At 40.1% G+C, this 19,377-nt stretch overlaps 1 protein-coding gene across 14 annotated transcripts in view; it reads right to left on the bottom strand.

Moving 5' to 3' along the window:
- myt1b (myelin transcription factor 1b) overlaps positions 1 to 19,377 on the bottom strand; it is a 64,646-nt gene that overhangs the window by 17,265 nt on the left and 28,004 nt on the right. For 13 of the 14 annotated variants that reach the window (XM_021324065.2, XM_021324066.2, XM_021324069.2 and 10 more), the window contains 7 exons: positions 14,671 to 15,026; positions 11,121 to 12,188; positions 7,409 to 7,537; positions 6,920 to 7,010; positions 6,608 to 6,724; positions 4,025 to 4,239; positions 569 to 756 (listed from right to left, as the gene is read on the bottom strand). In XM_021324065.2, coding sequence (XP_021179740.2) covers positions 569 to 756; positions 4,025 to 4,239; positions 6,608 to 6,724; positions 6,920 to 7,010; positions 7,409 to 7,537; positions 11,121 to 12,188; positions 14,671 to 15,026 — 2,164 coding nt within the window. The remainder of the gene's footprint in view (positions 1 to 568; positions 757 to 4,024; positions 4,240 to 6,607; positions 6,725 to 6,919; positions 7,011 to 7,408; positions 7,538 to 11,120; positions 12,189 to 14,670; positions 15,027 to 19,377) is intronic. The other variant, XM_036146207.1, reaches the window with a different exon arrangement.

Genomic DNA, 19,377 nt, shown 5'->3' with positions numbered 1-19,377 from the left:
CACACATGAAAAATATAAACCTTGGATAGGGAGAAAATGATGAAGATAAAATAGCAAAAAGGGATGCTAAGAGAAAATTAAAGGAAGAGTGTTGGGGGTGGAGAAGCAGAGTGGGAGATCCGTCCAGCAGATAATGAAAAAAAGGCTACCTGGTGGAAAAGTAATCCAGGGAACTGGCAGTCAGCCAAATTCAATAACAACATGAAAAGTGTGTGGGATGGAGGGATGAAACGATGAAAGAGGATAAGAGAGGTGATGCAACTGAATCTCAACACAGTCCTGTTGCTGTAAGCCAATGTCTCCTGATGACATATTCATGCGGAGATGATGGAGAAAGAAAAAAAATGATGGAGATGGAAGGCACACCCACTGCTATCCCTTCCAATCTCACCAGCTGTGGCCTGAAATGTTTTATCTGAACTAGTCAGCTAATGATCCTTCTGCAAATGCACTAGAAAGAAGACCAGGGCAGCGCTTCAAATGTTTAAATAAGCTTAGAGTGCTCATAGGTACATATGTGGTTTTCATTATCTACTTTGCTTGATAACTGTTTTAAAACGTGGTGTACCTTGTTTTGTGGTTTAATGCTGAGGTTCTCAGGCTTCTCCCAGCAACGAGTGGACAGGTTAAGGATGGCGGTGGCAGCCATGTGAGCAGCTTCGGCATCATGGGAGTAGTCGTATGGGAGGGTGGAGTTCTTCCCGTAAGCTTGGAGGCTCAGGCTTGGAGAGGGTGACTTGGGGAATGAGGGCTTGGCTGCAGGAGGAGAGACAGGTAACTGACAATGAACCTCAAATAAAGTGACATTTAACTCATGAGACCAATCTTAGTGAAAATAAAAGAATTAAAATGATTTTATAAAATAAAATAACTTTGTACACTTTTTTAAAACACAAACTAAATTATAGTAGTAATATTTTTGTAATAGCTGATTCTAAGAAATGTTTTAGACCCATATTTTAGCTAATATGCGCTCACTAGCCACTTTAGGAGTTAAATTTAGTTGTATAGTTTACACGATTTGTTAGGAGCCATTGTGTCCGCGTTGCCATGTGGTGGACTGGCTACCTGTGCTTGATGAGCCCCGCCTTGTACCCAGTGACTGCTGGAGACAGGAACAACACCCCCTGCCTGCCCCTGTGACATCTAGATGTGAGGGTTTGAACAGTGGATGGAAGGAGTGGATGGATGGATAGTATCCGATTAGACCCACCTTTTCCTTCTGAGCTGCATTAATTCTTGTCACAGATTTAACAAATCAACGCATATATGTTCATCCATAATGTGAATCTCCCATTCCACCACACCCCACAGATGCTCTGTTGGATTGAGGTCTGCTGACCGTGGAGTCAGATATCCCTCACACCATTACAGCAGCAGCAGCAGCAGCAAAGCAGGACTTTCATGTTGTTTGCACCACATATGACCCTATCATGTTGATGTCGTAGCTGAAATCAGGACTCACAGGACCAAGCAACGTTTAAGCCTGTGTGAAACATCCTCCGTTTTCAGTTCCTAGGTGACAGGAGTGGCACCTGGGGTTGTCTTCTGCGGCTCCACATGGGGTGTAAAGGGTGGTTATTTGAGCTGTTGTTGGCTTTCTATTATCTTGAACGAGTGTAGCCATTTTCCTTTGACCTCAGCAAGATATTTTTGCTCAAATAACCGCTGTTGACTGGATATTTTCTCTTTTTCAGACCATTCTCAATAACCCTGAAAGAAGGCTGTGTGTGAAAATCAGAGGAGATCAACTGTGTATGATACACTGAATTCCTGAATGCACTGAGGTTCTGGCGCGCGCTTGGACAATTCACTATGTTTGGTAACAAGCACCTAAAAAGGTGTACCAAATAAAGTGGCCAGAGGAGAAAATTACACATCTAAAATGAGACTCATTTGGAGGATTTATATCATCGGATAATATACATGTTGATAAAAAAGGACAAAAATATGAAACAGCAGAAGGAGAATGAAGAGGAAAAGAAAGAAAATATGAATTCATTAAAAAAAACTTTGTAAGAGTTTAAATTCATTTTTACTGGATCTGTTGAATGAGAATGTAAAACGTACTAATTTAAAGAAAAAAATATTTTCCATCAAAACAACACCTTTAACTGCCAAATGTTTTTTAGCAGGAATAGAAGGGGAAAAAACAATCTCAGTAAAGATTTAGCTATTGGCAGTAAATGGGTTTTAGTCTCTGCTCTAACCAGCTGTGATGGACAATTTTTTTCCCCCAAAACTTTCTAATCAAAGATACTTATAGCTGCAATAGGTATGAATGAAAGCCTTTTTACATATTTGTTAAAACTATCCTGACAGTGAAATATGACAAGAAAAATCTGTGGGGAAAAAATCAAGCTCCTACACCGCTCCTGGTCAGCAGCAACCAACCAGAACCAGGAGGAATGTCTGGCTCTGATTGGTTGCTACCAGTGTCAGTCACTCTTGTGTACGTGCTGTTCATACCCCTCCCCCACACAGTGCTACCGTCATTCCAATTAAAGATTACCAGTAGGTTGCTGCTGTAAAACTGCCTAAACAGGAAAACTGCTCATTTCTGGAGTGGCAGCTGCTCAGAAAACAAAGACAGTTAAACATTGGGGCAACGCGGCAGGCTCCATTGTGGGGAAGGAGCTGTGGCAGGAGGGCTGTAGCACAGCAGAAAGCCAGGGGGAAGGACCTAGAAGGTGTGCTTGTTCACAGTTTTTTTAGAACTCCCTCGTACAGCTTTAAACTTCTTTTGAAAAAAAATGGCAAACAAGCATTACCACCTAATTGGTGTAGTTATGCCACCTTTGTTTTCTTCCTGCTTCTAGGCGAAGGCGGACACTTTTCTTTTCTCTCCTCTCCTTTTCTCTCTCCCTTCCGTTTCCCTGCCTGCTTCTATCAATCTTTTTTGATGTCTCTATTTACATATCTTGCGAACTATAAATTATGGATCTGGTCAGCTAGCTCTCAACGCAATTGATCAAATTTTCCCAACAAGAAGACTGGGAGAAGGAGTGCCCCCCTGTACCCGACCGGAAATGTGCATCTGGACACACGGTGGGAGGAGGATCATGTGTTTGTCCAGTCGAGGATGTTGAAAATGTGTTCAAAATTGGATTTATGATAAATGGATCTCTGCTTTTTGGAGCTGGCGGTTACCTGGAGTATCAAGAAATTGTGATAACGTCGGCAGCTGTTTCGGCCCATGTCAAGGCTCCCTAAACTATGTAAGGAATATGTCCGCTACCAGCATTCGGACTGAAATGCTGTGTAAGCAGAACTGCAGGCCAGCTGCGATTTCTGAACTTGCTGGCAGGATGGGAACGATCTTGGAGAAAACTGGTAGCTGGACCCTGGCAGAATGACCAGCATTTTGGCTTTTTTGAAATCACCATTGAGAAGTACCAGTGAGACTTTAAGGCAGACAGAAAAACAAGAGTCTGCCTGCCCAAACCAAATGCTACTATCCAAACTGGATCCCCTGCAGTCTTAATTTATCGTGGATGCTATGTAAACAAGAAGATCTCTTTGACCTAGAACAAGAGCGCACTAAACTGCCTGATAATGTCATCACTATCAGACTGCAAGAGCTATCTGCGACCTATCAGAGACCTCAAGCTGCAGCTTTATTTATAAACAATTAATCATTGAATTTTTAGCGAAGCTCATTCCAGTGAAACAATTAAACAGAAGTTATTCTTTTTGTAACTTTGGAAAGGTTGGACAAAATTACTTTGGTTCAGAAATCCCCAAGGATATACTTAGCTAATTTCTTATTAATAATAGAAACAATTAAGTCTTTCTGTATGTTTCATGCAGTACTTTGAATTGTCTTGTTTTATAAATATATATATATATATATATATATATATATATATATATATATATATATATATATATATATATATATATATATATATATTTTTTTTTTTTTTTTTATTTATTTATTTTTTTTTTTTATTTACATAATTAACTTAAATAATAATCGTAAAATAAAAAGAACAAAGAACAGAAGCCAGCAGTCCACTCTTACTTTTGAAGGCTTTGGGTGAAGTTTCGCTGGTGGTCATCTTTGGAGCAAGCGTGCGCTTCCCGAACACTTGGGCGTCGAAGCTTGCATAATCGAAGGAGACCTTGGAGTACTTCTCCAGCTCCTTGGCCAGGTTGGCGCGAGGTGTGGAGGGTGCCATATTGGCCCTGTAGTTGCCATACTGGGGCACCTCGAGCTGCTTCACAAAGCACATAGGCCTGCAGAGTGAAGGTTGAAAAAGGACATCAGACCACAGAGGCTCGGAAAAAGGGAATAAACGTGGCACAAAGTAGAAGGAAGACAAAAATAAAAAAGTATTGATGTTAAAAGGAGACAGAAAAATCTAATGATTGTATAAAAAAGAACAAGAATGAGTGAAGAGAAGTAGAATGAAATAGAATGAGTAAAGATAGGAGCACCGGTGTACTTAGCAGGAGTGCTGCAGGATTAAAAGCTCTCTTATCAGCAGAGGGCACATTTGCATGTTGTATAGCATGGAATTTATGAGCCTTAAGCCCTCTCGTTTTCCTGGAGAGCCTGGGCTATTGTCAAACCTGTTGGCGTAAATCCACTGATAGACCAGGGAGAGGAGGAGATGGAAAAAAGGAAAAAAAAGGATTGCTCCTCTTTTCTTCTTTTCTTGTGATTCTTCTCTGCAACTGCGATATGGCCACAGAATGCCCCGCCTCTGGCCTCTAACCATATGCTCATTAATAAGCTCCATGACCTGGCCTACAGCGTGATGGAGGACCCTCATAACAGGGGGAAAAAAACTTTATACCAGTGATCACAGAGGATTTTCTTTTGTCTTTGTGTCAAATCAACATGAATGCCATTAGAACGAGGACTACACTAGGAATTCAGCGTACATATAACAGACAAGCACGCTCATTTACATAACAATCTGAAGACAGAAAACAAAGGCAGCCTTATTATGTTTTAATCCGTTGCTTTGTCCATCTAGTGAGGTTTTCCTCTAGGAAAGCAATTATTTTTTCCCATCCTCCTGCAATGCCCCTATAACTTTCATAATTAGCATATCAGCTGCATTATTAATTAAAATACCAGTGAGGGAGTGCGTGGACTTAGCATAATACCAGTGTCTGGTTTGTGTTAATTATCATTCTTTCTGCTGTGATCATGGTGCCTAGCTGGTTTGAGGAGATGGGTGAAGATATAGAGATCTTAACATTTAAAGTGACAGGATTGATTCGCCTGTTAGGACTTTGTTAATACTGTGCTATTCACGCCCTTCTTCTCTGCATGTGGTTACTAAGGTCAGCAGAGGAGCAGCGAACCTTGAAAAAGGCTCAGTAGACAAGCCTCACCTAGCCTATCCTCAGCTATTTTACCTTAGAGTTAAAGCTATTTGCCAAGATAATGGCAAAAAGGTACAGAAAGCTTTAAAAGGTGACTCGATAACTAAGTTACTAATGTAGTTAAATAGAGAAAACAAACAAGACAAAGATTGTTAAATTTGCTTGATTATTTATTTAAATTTACCATTTACCATTTGAATCTGATTAGGACAGGAACTTTAGTTAGTAAATGTCTTTGCTTAATAAAACAAATAAAAACAATGTAATTGTTTTTTTTTACAGCGAATTTAACAATACACCTACATCAATGATTAGTAAGTAGCTCAGTTTTGGAGTCATGGTTTTGTACGTGTTTAATATAGGAGAAAAGAAAAAAGGCCAAAATGTAGGTTACCTTTCTGTCATTTAGGCAGAAAGTAACCCAGATAAAAACAGAGGCAGCCAAAAAACATAAAATTTCTTCACTTTCCAAGTGAAGCAACTATACAACATTAGCAGCCACATTGTAAAGAATAATTTGAAGGTCAAGACTGAAGTGTATCTTCTTAGAAAATAGCATGAAATAAATAAAGAACATTTGTTTTAACTGTTTTAGTTCTATTTTATATTCTTGCAAAATAAATAGTTGTGAGAAGTAAACTTATTCTGATAGGAAATTGAATGACAACCTGACAGGTTGTGACAGAGTTTGAGCACCAGGTGGCGCTTGTCTCAGCTCCTGCTGGTGTGTTCTTAGCATTTCTATGGGCCACCATTAAATACAATGTGGCATATTTACCAGAATTCATTAGATGTCCTTAAGCTTTTGAAATGTTGGTATTTATACTTCACATATATATCAACCACATTGTGTCTGCAGTAGATCACTAGGGAACTTTGTTAGGCTGTATGCTCATGCATTACCCCCATACTTGCAGTGCTTTGGTGTGGAGTGCTTTAGATAAACTAGTCAAGTTCTTATTTTTGTCATTTAGGAAAATGCTTGAACAAAAAAAAAAAAAAAACATAAATCATTTGTCTGACTATATGACTATTGTCTGCAGCATTACGTTTCAGTATGAATACAAGCTCACTTTCTACTTTGCATTTTCTTTGAATAACAAGATTATTCGAAAATGCAACCTGTTTTGTAACCCCACCTCCCGCTGTTGAAGAAACATTTTGCATTACAAATCACGGAACAGCTCATATTTCAGAATCCATACAATGTGCTTGGAAGTTCTACCTGCCTGCTCGCGCCTTAAAGTCTACACTCTGGATGACCCACCTCAGGACTCTGTCGTTGGGGCTTCCTTTAAGGTGCTCGCTGCCCAGCTGAGGGAGATGCTGCTTATCGTGGGTCTTGGAAAGCTTCTCTGCTGCAGCGATCGGGCATCCGGAAAGACTGGAAGGATGAAGTCAGTGAATTTTAAAGCAACACCAAGCTGCTGACAGCATAAATCGACATCACACTGATGCTGGCTGACACATTTGCTGTCCTGCATGCAAGTGCTTGCAAATACTCAAAGGGAAATGCAAAAGCCTGTCCTGCAGAAATTCTCACAAACAACACAGATTATCAGCGGCACAGATGGGATACCTGCGGTGTGTGTTGCGGTTGCTGTTTACGTGGCCCTGGCCAGTGCAGCCAGGAGTTGGACACTTCAGCACATTTTCATGCATGGCCAGAACTGAGCAGAAAAATCACAGATTCAGGAAAAAAAAACAACACACAATCTAAACAACTGCAAGCCCTCAACCTACGCACGGGTTCATCGTCAGACCAATACTTGTAAACTGCCTTTCTTTATCTTAAAAACCTTATTTCCCAAGTCCAGCTCTTTTAAAGCAGCTTGGTTCTAGCCACAGAGGTGCCCTCCTTCACTGTTCACAATGTTTAATGCTGCAAGTGTGAAGTCAAATTCTAATAAAAGGCTCTTGTGCACATACGTGAGATCAAAATCAAAATGTGACAGCCAGACAACCTTTTAAAACAACAAAAAGGCTGCTATTATGCTTCTGTCATTGTGAAATTTCCTCTCCTCAGAAATGGCTTTGTATTCAGAGCAAAGACAAAATCCAAACCCACTCTCTGGAGGGATCCTGTCCTTGTGCGGACAACCTGACAGGCTACGGTGGTGGGGGTAAAGACCAGTCACATGGCCTGTCCCGTCACACCCCGGTGTGGGACACTTGTTCTCTCTCTTCTCTGGCCTCTCTGGAAAAAGGACCCAAAGAAAGAGATAGAGGGGCGAGAAGGAGGTAGGGGGAGTGGAAAGTGGGATGAGAAAGGAGGACAAGAGTGAGTGGTTAAGGCCATCAGACCGTCTGCTTGGCTGAGCATGAAATCTAGACATATTTCAGACAACCGTACCACAGCAACACCATCTGTATTCCTTCGTGTCTAGTACGTCTGTCTAAACCTACAAGGTGTCTTCTGGATTAGCCTAAATGTAATGGATTATTGGGTCCTTCTAAAAGAGGAGGCTTATATCCCAGCAGTTCATGTCCATGGCTAAAATTGGACTACATTTGAAAGGTAAATATCCGTATGTACTGTAGCTGAAACTTGGATGAGTAATTAAATATTGACAGGACGAGGGGCTGAACTTGCCAGCTTTCAAGACCGGTATTTTTATCTCAGTGAGTTGGCTACGCAACACATTGATCTATTACTGCGTAAGTCTATGAACAGTCAATTACGTCTGTTTAAAAATAAAATTATTGAAACTAATGTTAATGCTGCTGAGAATGGTCCCTTAAATTTTAAAGGGACCATTCTCAGGCCACTTTTATTCAAGATATAAATGCTCTCCCCAGCAAATGATTACAGAGAATTGCAACATCCACGTTACCTAGGCTGATGATACACACTTTCTGTGTTTCTGTCAACACAGAACCACAGTCTGTTACAGCCTCTGAGTGAGTGTTTCCAAAATAGTAGTCCAGGGATAGGACAGAATTTTTAAAAGTTTAATACATAAGTCATTATTCTTGGTCCCAAAAATATAAAAACACTTGAAAGTGAGCGGAGCGGTGCCATGCGTGGCCAATAAGAACCGGTGCAACGGCGCCTTTAGAGATCAGTACCCAGCTAGACTAAATGAACTTAAAAACCACAGCGTATCCCTAATACATATGTGGAGCTAGAAGTTTTAACAACCACTTAAAGTCTAATATTAGATCAGCCTACTGCCACCCTAAACTTGCTCTGGAACTGTATGCCTTCTTATTATCAAAAGTAGTAACAATAGAAAGTAAAAAGTGACAAATGTAGCATTCCAGTAAAGGCCAAGCACAGTTTTTAAACTGAATTGTTTCTTTCTACTTATGTAATGCCAAAACATTACTATTATCCTTTCAAAGTACTATCTCCCTAATGTAATTTGCCTCTAACTATTACCTGTTTTTGCTTCTCGTTTAAAGCACTTTAAAAACTGTATATTTCACAAATAAACTTTTTTTGCCGAACATTGTAATCTTTCTTTAACTGACACCTTTTGATTGATAGGTACTCAATTAGCTTCAATGAGTTATATATTTATTGATGTTGTGATCAGGTACAAAAAGGAGAAAAGACTTGATTTCTAAAGCTTTTCATAGCACTTTATTACTGATGCTTAATAGTAATGTTTGACCTCTTGTTTCATATTTCTATTGTTTGTATAATTAATAAATATATATAAATAAAAAATCTGTGGATCTCCCAACTGATTTTGGAGGTAGGCCAGCAGTATTTGTACCACAAGAGAGAGGAAATAGGAGCAAGAGGATGGCGTGATGCTCTGTTGGCCTTCAAATTGAATGTTAACGAGACATGCATCTCCTAATTAGCAACGAGGAGAACATGAACGCCACCACAGGAGGGAGCTGGGGCCAAGGAGAGGGCAGCACTACCAGGCATGTAATCACACACTGCTGCTTCACCGTGAGCATGACAAGCGGGCAGCGTGCCAGCAGTAAAACACGAGGCCCGAGCACACGTAAACAAACACTCCACACGCGCTAACAGCGGAGCAACCCGCACCACGCCGCTCCTTCTCCATTCCCTCTCTTGACATGCCGTCTCCTCGGACTCTCTTCTTCTTCACACTTGGATGTTGTCTGTTCAGCTGCAGCCTCTTAATCCAGGGAGATGGAGATGGGCGGATCCAGAGAGCACTCTGTGACTCATCGCTGTTTTTTACTGCGTTTATCTGTGCACTTTGCTTTCATCATTAAGGTTTGGATGTGGATCTTCACGCTGATTTACTGCAGAGTTTCCCCGTACTTTCAAGGGGTTGTTTGCTTTCACCATAAATATTTCAATTTATGACAAATATAGCACATGATATTGTTCTATTAGAACCCCTTAAATCCAGAAGGGTTTAGGAGCGATTTCCGCCTAAAATCACATACCTGATATAAATCAAGTACAGCTCCACTGCTATAAAGTGTAAATGCAACCGTTTGGTATCTGAGTGAAGGTAAGGCATTAAACAATATTTTTTTCGGGGGGAACCACTATTGTAAATGTTGCCATGTGATTAAACAAAGAATTTCCAATTTCCATGAACAATCCATAAAAAAATCTTTCTCTAACAATCTACAAGTTTTCTGATTTACAAGGACATTGGCGGTGAGTGAGAGAATGCACTAGCTGCTACAGACCGCAGCTGAAACAACAGACGTGAAATTTTAGAATTTAAGAAATGTACAAAGTTTATGAAGCAGTCTTTTCTGTATATTTAGTCCCTATACAATTTACTGGAACTGCATTGAAATATGTAACAAGATGAATTATTAAGAAGTCACATGAAATATACTTCCATCCAACGAATAAAAAAAATAGATAATGATGATTGTTTAAATTATTTCAAGCTTCACTTAATACAAAATAGAAGGCAATGCAGAAGTAGAAAACCTCATCCTTAATTCTGAAACTTTTAACACTAGGCATAAGATTCTTAAGGTATAATAACTTTGGGTAGAAAGACCACGATCTTCAGCGTACCTGCACAAATTCATAAAATTGTCTTTTTGCTTTTGTTTAAATCACAAAACAGCATTTATTGAAATTGCTGTGAAAATCGTAATCAACATGTTTATTATTACTGTTTTAATATTTTTTGCAGCATTCTTGTAATTTTGGTTTTGATACATAGACTTAAGCAAAAACATGGAGAAAAAAAAAAGAAAACACAAATTTGATGTGTTTATTGCAACCACAGCTTATGGCAAGTGATTTGCAGACTTGCTTGCAGCTTGCCAACTCTAGCTTTAAAACAGAGCAAAGCAAAAGCTGAGCCACAATGCGCAGAAACAGGTGGAGGAGGGGCAGCACTGCATTGCTCTGTGACATATGACCAAAAAGTTTTAACAAAACATGGCGGAACATTTTAGTGGTTTTAAAACCGTAGGCTTTTTTAACATCAACATGTGGCCTTTAATGCAGCGCCTGCTTCCGAGGATTATTAAATCCCTGGTGGCATCAGGCATCACAAGGGCAAAAATATATGACCCAATGCATTGCCATATCCAACCCACATGCTATTATTTTATATTAATTCCAGTAGTGTTTTTATGTGGACATTATAAAGTATCTTAGTCCACCCAACACAATAACGATAACAGCAGAGATTGCCTGTGGCTGATGTATTCTCATCTGACCATATCTGTGTGTGATGTCTGCAACATGAAGGGTTGGTATTAGTTGACTGGAGTCCTGATTGTCTACACACCTAAGCAGAAGATGGCAAAACAACATTTTTGTTGTCGAGCTAAAATATTTTGGTGATAAATACATGAGAGGATGAGCCAACCTTTGCTGAAGTAGGTCTTCCGGATGATGTCCAGGTGCTTGGGTCTGTCCTCTATGGTGAAGTATCTCTGGTGGTGGAGATCTGGAGCACGGAGCAGCTCTCTGGGCCCAGCCGGCTTCACCTGCTCGGCCTTCAGAGCGATGGCCTGCTCCAGGAGACCCAGGTTCCCTCTGGTCATGTCAAACATCTCCGACTCGTCTGTCACCGTGGAGCGCTGCGACAGGCTGTCTTCATCATCTCGCTCATCGTCTCCGTCTAGGTCATCGAAGTCTTTCTCCTCCGACTTATCAGATCGCACTTCAATGATGTCGGGAGAGGCTGAGGACGGGGCCTTGTGAATTTTGTAGCTCTCCACTCTGGGAATGGAGAAGAAGTCCTCCAGGGGACTGGCCGTGTGGGAGCCGTAGCTTAAAGGAGGGCTGGCTTTGAAGTTCTGAAGGGAGTCGTATTTGCTGCTGCTGTAGTCCTCCTGAAGTATGTGGTTTTCCGTCTTGATGTGTGTTCCCTGAGCTGCTGCTGTGCTGGTGATGGTTCGGACGGCAGTTGGCACATCAGATATGGAGAGGAACGGGCTCCTTGGCTCCTCTTCATCTTTCTCATCATCATCATCATCATCATCATCATCCTCCTCATCTTCTGCTAGAGTCTCCTGCGTCTGCTGCACTGATACCACCATCTCCTCCTCCTCTTCACCTTTGATCTGTTGGTTGTGGCTCACATGGTTGCTCATGTTAACCCGCTCCCCTTGTTCTTCCTCCACCTCGCTCCCCTCATTCTGCAGAACAGATGACTCCTCCAGAGCTCTTTGTGCCTCCTCCTCTTCCTCTTCGCCCTCGCGCATGGCCCCCTCCTGCTCATACTTTACTTCTTCACCCCTCTCAGCTGCCACGCTGACATCCTCAATCTGCTGCACGATCACAGCGTGGCCGTTAGAGACTCGGCCCAGGTGGAGCAGCGAGTCGGCCACCTCCTCGGCGCTCTGAGAAGGAGGCCGGCACACCTTGGCTGCAGGTGACGTGGCTCGTGGCTCCGGCTCCGGCTCCGGCTCCACGATCACACACTCCTGCTCTGTGGAGGCAAAGATGAAGAGGTTACAGCAGTGACACGGAGGAAAGTCTGAGTCATGCAGAGAGCTCAAGCTGTTGTCAGCAACGTCTCTGTCATCGCTTGCATCAACTCGCTGCCTGTGAAGTGACAGTGCAGCAAAACAACCTGCTGTGACAAATCTCCACATGTTAACGCAGCCTGTAGACGCAGAAAGAGAATTGATCCAGTTGTAATCAAGAGGTATTGCAACATGTTTCGTTTTACTTTATGTATGCGCTTTGTAAAAGATGGAGAAACAGAACACTCGCACAGCTTGCTTATTATGTGTTTGCTTTAAACCATCCAAACTTTCCGCTAACTTTTTAAAGGGTTCTCAACCAATGCCTTTGTGGATTTTATAAGGACTATGGTTGCTTCTTCCCATAGTTTTTTTTTTTTTTGGTTGTTCAGTTACTAATCAACACCGCCTGATTAAGTCTGCAGCCTTCAGGCCACAAGTATAAATTAGAAGTATATATTTTTTTGAAACTTAAAGTGTAACTCACCCTACAATCAAAAAAAAATTTTTTTTTTGCAGATAAACTGTATAAATTGGGCCCAAGGGTGCTACTTTAATGTTAGGGTGCAATTTTTTTTTACATTTTGTACAACTCGTTTAGTTCTGCGATATTTTTCTTAAAACCATCTTAGTGCTGCCCTCTTATGGTTGAATGGTGGCTATTGCAGCTGAATTTTCCTATTGGTTCAAATGTTCCATGCATTCCTAACCATATCAATGCGTTCGGGGGGTTGAAAATCCTCCAGCTAAAAACCCCCACGCTTAAGACCCCCATACTTGCCGTGTCTCTTAGAACCGACCACTTTGGTGGCATTTTTTAAAATGTGTCTGTGGGCGGGGTTACGCTTTTACATCGGGGTGAGTTATACTTTAAGTGTGACTCCAGTCCCCATCTCTGGTTTGTGGTGTGCATGTTATCCTGTTAACAGATTTTTCCATCACTCACATATCTGCAGACCAACCGCCTGTCAATTTAAGTACATGGGCACGTTTTGATGAATTTACAATTGTGTTATACTTTTTCCTTTTTCTTCACAGAACAGCAGGATTTTTGCTGAGATTGGGCACTATTCACCCATTACATGACTTCTGAAGGCAATTGCTTGCAGTTTTATTTAGGGTTGTCAGACTGAAAGGGGGCTAAGTACAAATACATGCCACACTTCTCAGAATTAATCTTTTTCTTTCCTCTTGACTGTTATGCACTGGTTTGTGCTGATCTATCACATACAATACAGTGATAAAGATGTTGATTTGTGGGGATAACCTGACAAAATGTGAAATGCTTAAGGGGTATCAATACTTTTGCAATGCAGTTAAAAAACTGTTTCAGGAAAGGTCCTTAATGCACCAGTGATTAAGAATCAGCCAATCAATGCACTCGATCAGTTCTGACAAGGGACCGGCAAGTTAAAGAGAGAAAATCTGATCTATTTCTCTGTTGAATAAATTCATCAATACAAATAACTCCTTTTGTTTTTAGCTCGTAAGCATGCTAACAAACAGCTTGTATGTTGTTGCACTTTAAGTTCTGTAAGGAGCCGATGCAGGTTGGAAACACATGGGAAAGATGCTGAGATGCTTCATACCAGGGAACCTGCAGTAACATTTGTGTGCAGTGATTGTTACGTTCAACTGCTGGACAAAAACCTTTACGCAAATCAATTACTACATGTTACAGTTCTGAAAAAGGAAATCAGAAGCCGTAGACCTCAACAGAAACAGCAAATTAGCCAAAAAAAGAGTCTCAACACAGTGCTACGATGATTTTGGGAGGTTCAGTTTATGTTGCTATTATCCAACACTGTTACCAGAAACCCGTCAATGAACGTCCAGTGCTTTATTTGCAGGGACAGTCTGAGGTATAAGTGAACTCTGCATGTGTTTAGGGTCCCATGTTGACCCGGTGGGGGGGGGGGGGGTCATTTCCCAAGAGAACAGGCCAAGTTAACAAATAGTTAGTTAGGTTTACTCCACATGCAGTTTGCTTTATAAGAAATGCAAAGTGTGGGTCATGCAAAACACCTTTGGTCATAAAGAAAATGTATTTCACCGTTGGCTCTCTAGTTAATTGTAAAACAAGTTGTGTTGAGTGCAGAGCACAAAACGACAATATAAAAGGAGGAGAATGGTGCTGTGGCACCTGGTGGCTTCAATGGAGGTGGGCCCCGAAATAAAATTCTGCTTAAGGTTACATACAGTCATATTCAATAAATTAGAATATCATAAAAAAATTTCAGTAAATCAATTAACTAAGGTAAAGACATTATATAGATTAAATACTCACAGACTGCTGTCTTAAAGAAGCAAAAAATACTTTTTTGTGATGAATTCAGATTTCTGTTAATTAACTCTTCCAACATATTTTAAAAGACATGTTAATCTTAACTCACACACTCTCACATGTGATATGTTCTGTTGGACCTTCAGTTTGAGAAGCCTTACCTTCATCACTTGCTGATGTCTTCTCCTCCTCCTCCTCCTCCTCCTCCTGCTGTCCGTTCATCACTCCATCGGTGTCCTGCTTGGGGGGCTCGGTTGCTATCTCCTCCACACCTGCATCCATCTCTTCCTCCCCTCTTGCCTCCATGGCCTCCTTTTCCACCCTCCCTCCATCCCTCTCGGCCTCGTCCTCTGCCTCGCTGCTGGCGTCACTCTCGGCGCTGAAGCCCTCATCCAGGGCAAGTTTCAGGGGGTGGGACTTTCTTTTGGAGGCGGGCCTCCCTGCTTCCTGTTCCTGTTCCTGCTCCTGCTCAGCTTCCTCTAGACGGCGCTTTCTGGCAATGGGGCAAGCCAGAAGGCTTATGGGAGGGAAGGGGATGAAGAACAATCAGAACCATGAGGACCAGCATCAACGGAACCTTTAATATAGTCGGTGAAAGCTCATGCAGCATCAGCAGAAAAAAGGGAAAAGTTTAGAGACAAAAAAAGCATGGTGCTGCTCTTGCAGTATGATATGTGGCCTGAGGGGGGCGCCCTGCTCGCTCCCTTAGACGTCTAAACCAATCTCAGCCAATTGAGTGGAACGTTTAATGAACAACTTGTATGGAGAGGCGGGCTGGCGGGCGAGGCAGCAGAGGGTGAAATCCAATAAACTCCCTCTTATTCGCACCTGGAAGATGCTGAGGGACGATCTATAAACAAAGTGCATCTGAAATTGCCTGCTGAACGAATACACATGTAAACAGATAGCTAATATCTTCCCTTCAATAAAGAGGAGTCACAAACCGGCGAACCGCCACCCTCCCACCCCTCTGTGTCACAGGGTCTCTGAGGGCGACAACACGTGTGGAATGGAAGGAAGGAAAATGAGGCTGGAGTGAAAAAGCTGGGCAAAATCACATCTCACTGCTGTTTGGCTTCAGATTCCAAAGACCTGGGAAACATTGGCAAAAAATGGCCTCTTCTGATCAGTTATTAAGTTCTTCAGATCCCCCCGATCTTAAGAGACTTCTTACAGCAGGTGTGATGTATGCAGATTTATTGAAGCTAGAAGCTTAACTCAGCATATCTGAGTAATGTTGAGACTTGCTCTAAACAATTTACTGAGTAAACGCTCAATTTCGGGGTTTTTTTTAAGCAGACACAATTTTGCCTCCACATACTCTTAGTTTAACAAGTACAGCGATTTCATGTCCTTTTGAACATTAGTTTGTCAAATGATATCCCCACTGTTCATAGCTCAGTCTAACCACAGCCAAATGGCTCAATTCAAATTTGAAACTCATTGCACCTAAAATTAAACCTTTTTTTTTACAGTGCCTTTGTTCCCATTTTGAAATATTTTGTCACATTATTGCGATTTTATGTTAAAGTCCACCACACAGTAGTGTCTATGTGTGTGGCGTGGGAGGGAAATGATACGGTTTTTCAAATTTGTTACAAATCTAAATCTAAAAAGTGTAGAGTACATTTGAGTTCAACGCTGTCTAGTTTAATACCACACAAAAAATGTCCAGCCAACTAATTTAAGAAGTCTCCTGTTTGACAAATATTACATTCTTAGTACCTTCAACGAATGGTATAATTCAAGTTCACGCTATGTTTAACAGAATCTAGAGAAGGTAATGGTTGTAACAGGAAAGAAATTGCTCAGTTACGTTTAATTTTTTTCATGTTTTCCTATCGCTGGCATTGATTATTCCCGCTGAGATCACTGCATTGTCTAGTTTGTCACATCAAACCAGACTGCAAGAGTCTTAGCTTTTCCCTGCTATGTCCCCTTTTAGGAAGAGGAGCTCTGTGCATGTGTTTTCACTTTTACACAGGGCCTGTGCACACAGCCCACTGGCTGCCCATCAGGTTTGAAGCTGTTTAATTAAAATGTTATGGATCATTTGTTTTTCATCTGTAATCCACATTGGGACTAAAGTGTTTCTTAGCTTTGAGCAGAAACCCAGTCTTTGGTCTGTTCTTGCATGCCTGGTATATCAATCTGAAGAAACACTGGAGTTACTTTAAAAAAATAAAAAAATGTTTTTTCGCAGTGAAAAGTTTTTCATTAATTAATTAATAATAAATTCCTAAAATAACACAAGCAGTTTCAGAGGAAAAGAGAAAGAAAGGACCAAGACATTGAGAATTAAGAGGTTGAAAAAGCCACCCCCACAAAAAAACCTCATAGGACAACTTTCTTAGATTTGGGTCTAGAGTTTAGAAATGCTGGCATATTTCTTCCGGGTTTTTACGTGTTTCATCTGTATAAATATGCTTTAGGCCATTTTTACCCGACAATGATCTATTAAAAACGAGATTTTGTTCCATTTCTGTTAACACATTTACATGACGTTTATTTTACAATCTCCGTTTGCACAACAGCAGAGACCTGATAAGTGTGTAATTCCCTCAACACGCCACTAGTTTGCTCAAAGTGCACAAGCGTCCAAAAACTTTCTGCCTAAAAACCGCCACAACTAATAAACGTTTGAGATGACAGAGAATGAGGTTTTACTATAGACAGATGACGAGGTTCAACTATTGCTTAAGTGGAATTTGAATTACAAAACCACCAAATTTGGTTATCTTCAGAAGAGTCAGCTGCACAAACACTACTCCGCTATCCACCTTTTTTGATATGTTCTTCTTTATAGGTTTTTAAAATTATAGACAGTCATTAACTTGTGCATCATATGACATATGAGCCAGGGATTCCCTATAGAATATGTCAGTTTTTCCTGTTTACATGTCAACCGACACCTGGATGTTTTCGAACCATTCCAGTCTGGAATCCGTTTTCAAATTGTGTCATTGTCAGAGAAAACATGTGCCGTTAAACATTTCACACCCAACCAAACTTTTTCATCAGAAAATGTCATGAAAACAGGGCCTAAATTTTCTAGTTCAGAATCAGAAATGTTGTAATGTTGACTTGAATATTCAAAAGTAAAAAAAAAAAAAGAAGGGAAAATTGCAAAAATAAACTTATTCTTTGTACTCCTAATGTATTGTTTCTCCTTAAATTGGACATATTACTTTTGTTATGTAAAATGTATCTTTAGAGTTTGAAAGACTAATATTATTTATATTTAGGACAATAATTTGCAAAGACAATTAGATACTGGGTTGATTACCATTCTCAATAAAAAACATTAAGGAGATCTGAAAACCTATGGTTTGTTAAACTATTAATATTTTCTGTATAACTTTTCCAGTTTACAGTGTTTTTTAATAAATACCAGTTGAATGTTTTGAAGAGAACAAATTACAATAGCACCACTTTCATAATTCAGGCCTATCGGCTGTTTATAAGCTAAAAAAAAGGCACTAAAGGAGTGTCACTCATTTCTCAGACTAAGGAAATTATTTTTAGAAGTAACTTTGGCAAGCTAACAGACTAAATTGGCCTGTGTGCTAAACATGCTTGCTAGCTAACCAAGCCAATAGCCGGGCTAGTTAGAAAGGTAAATTTAGCTTCTTAAACTCTCACTTTCTCTAGCAGAATGACTAAAAGAGATCATATTCTGCATAATGAATATGTTTACTGAAAGAAATACTAATCATTTCAGTGGGTGACTTTGTGATAATTTGCTTTGATCTTTTACTACTGCGTTCATCTGCTATTTTTTAAATAATGTACTAGCTGACAATGACCTAAATTTGATTCACAAATTTTGTCTGAAGTGAAATGAAAATCTTGATTTTTCCAAATATCTTTAGATGAAAAAAACATATTGGTAAATCATTGTCATGAGTACAAAGAAAGAAAAATCATTTTTTAGAATTTACTTTGGAATTAAAGTCACTGTTCAGTATCTCTTTCATACACTGCAGTCAAGAGAATAAAATAAAAACGTAATAATTATTTTGTGTCTTATTTAACAATAAATGTAAAAATGTGTATCAATATGTTCTAGCAATTCAAAATTTGTCAAGTAGAGAACTTATTGGAGATTCAGTTTTATGTTGTAAGTTAATAAAGTTCTAGATAACAAGGTATTAACAGTATATGGATGAATTACACAATAAAACTAGTTGAAAATGACCAATGTCTTTGAACATTTGAATAAGACAATGCAGACAACAGGTCTCAAAAAAAGTTGTTTGGATACAGACAATCCAGTGTACGAGTTGTACTTGAATGCATCATAGAAGCAGAGCTGGTGAGAAAGCTCTCTTTGGATGGACAAAGTAGGTGTGTGTGGTCCCATGTCTACTGCTATAAAGCCTCCCATGGTGAGAGTAATGTTTACATTCACTAGACCTTGTGTTGGGTGAGTAATTAAGTTAAGTGACTTTCGTGATAGCTGACTCATTCCCTGCTTTGTTTTGGTCTCCCTTTTCAACGTTGCGAAGACTAACGTAGAATTCCACATTTTAGTTTGCGCACATAAATCTTCTTCATGTGTTCAGGTTTAAAACAATGCTATAATACAAGTATCTTTTCACTGCGAGTAATTATCAAAGTTTTAGAAGCAGCCGTGTTATAATTGTTGCTTTTCAGTTTCACATAAAAGCAATCAACTCATGTTATTATTATTATTTTATTATTATATATTTTTTTTTTTGTTAATACCAAAAAAACTGGGGGATTCTTAGTCATTTTAACATACCCTGAAGAGGGTAATTAAAATATGATATTCAATATTTAGAAATGGTGACAATATTCCAAAATCTGTGTTTCTGACTCCTGAGGCAAATAGAAAGCAGTCTTAC

Source organism: Fundulus heteroclitus, chromosome 1, assembly GCF_011125445.2.
Source record: "Fundulus heteroclitus isolate FHET01 chromosome 1, MU-UCD_Fhet_4.1, whole genome shotgun sequence".
NCBI lineage: Eukaryota > Metazoa > Chordata > Actinopteri > Cyprinodontiformes > Fundulidae > Fundulus > Fundulus heteroclitus.
Note: the sequence above shows the minus strand (reverse complement) of the source record. Positions and strands in the feature narration are given on the sequence as shown.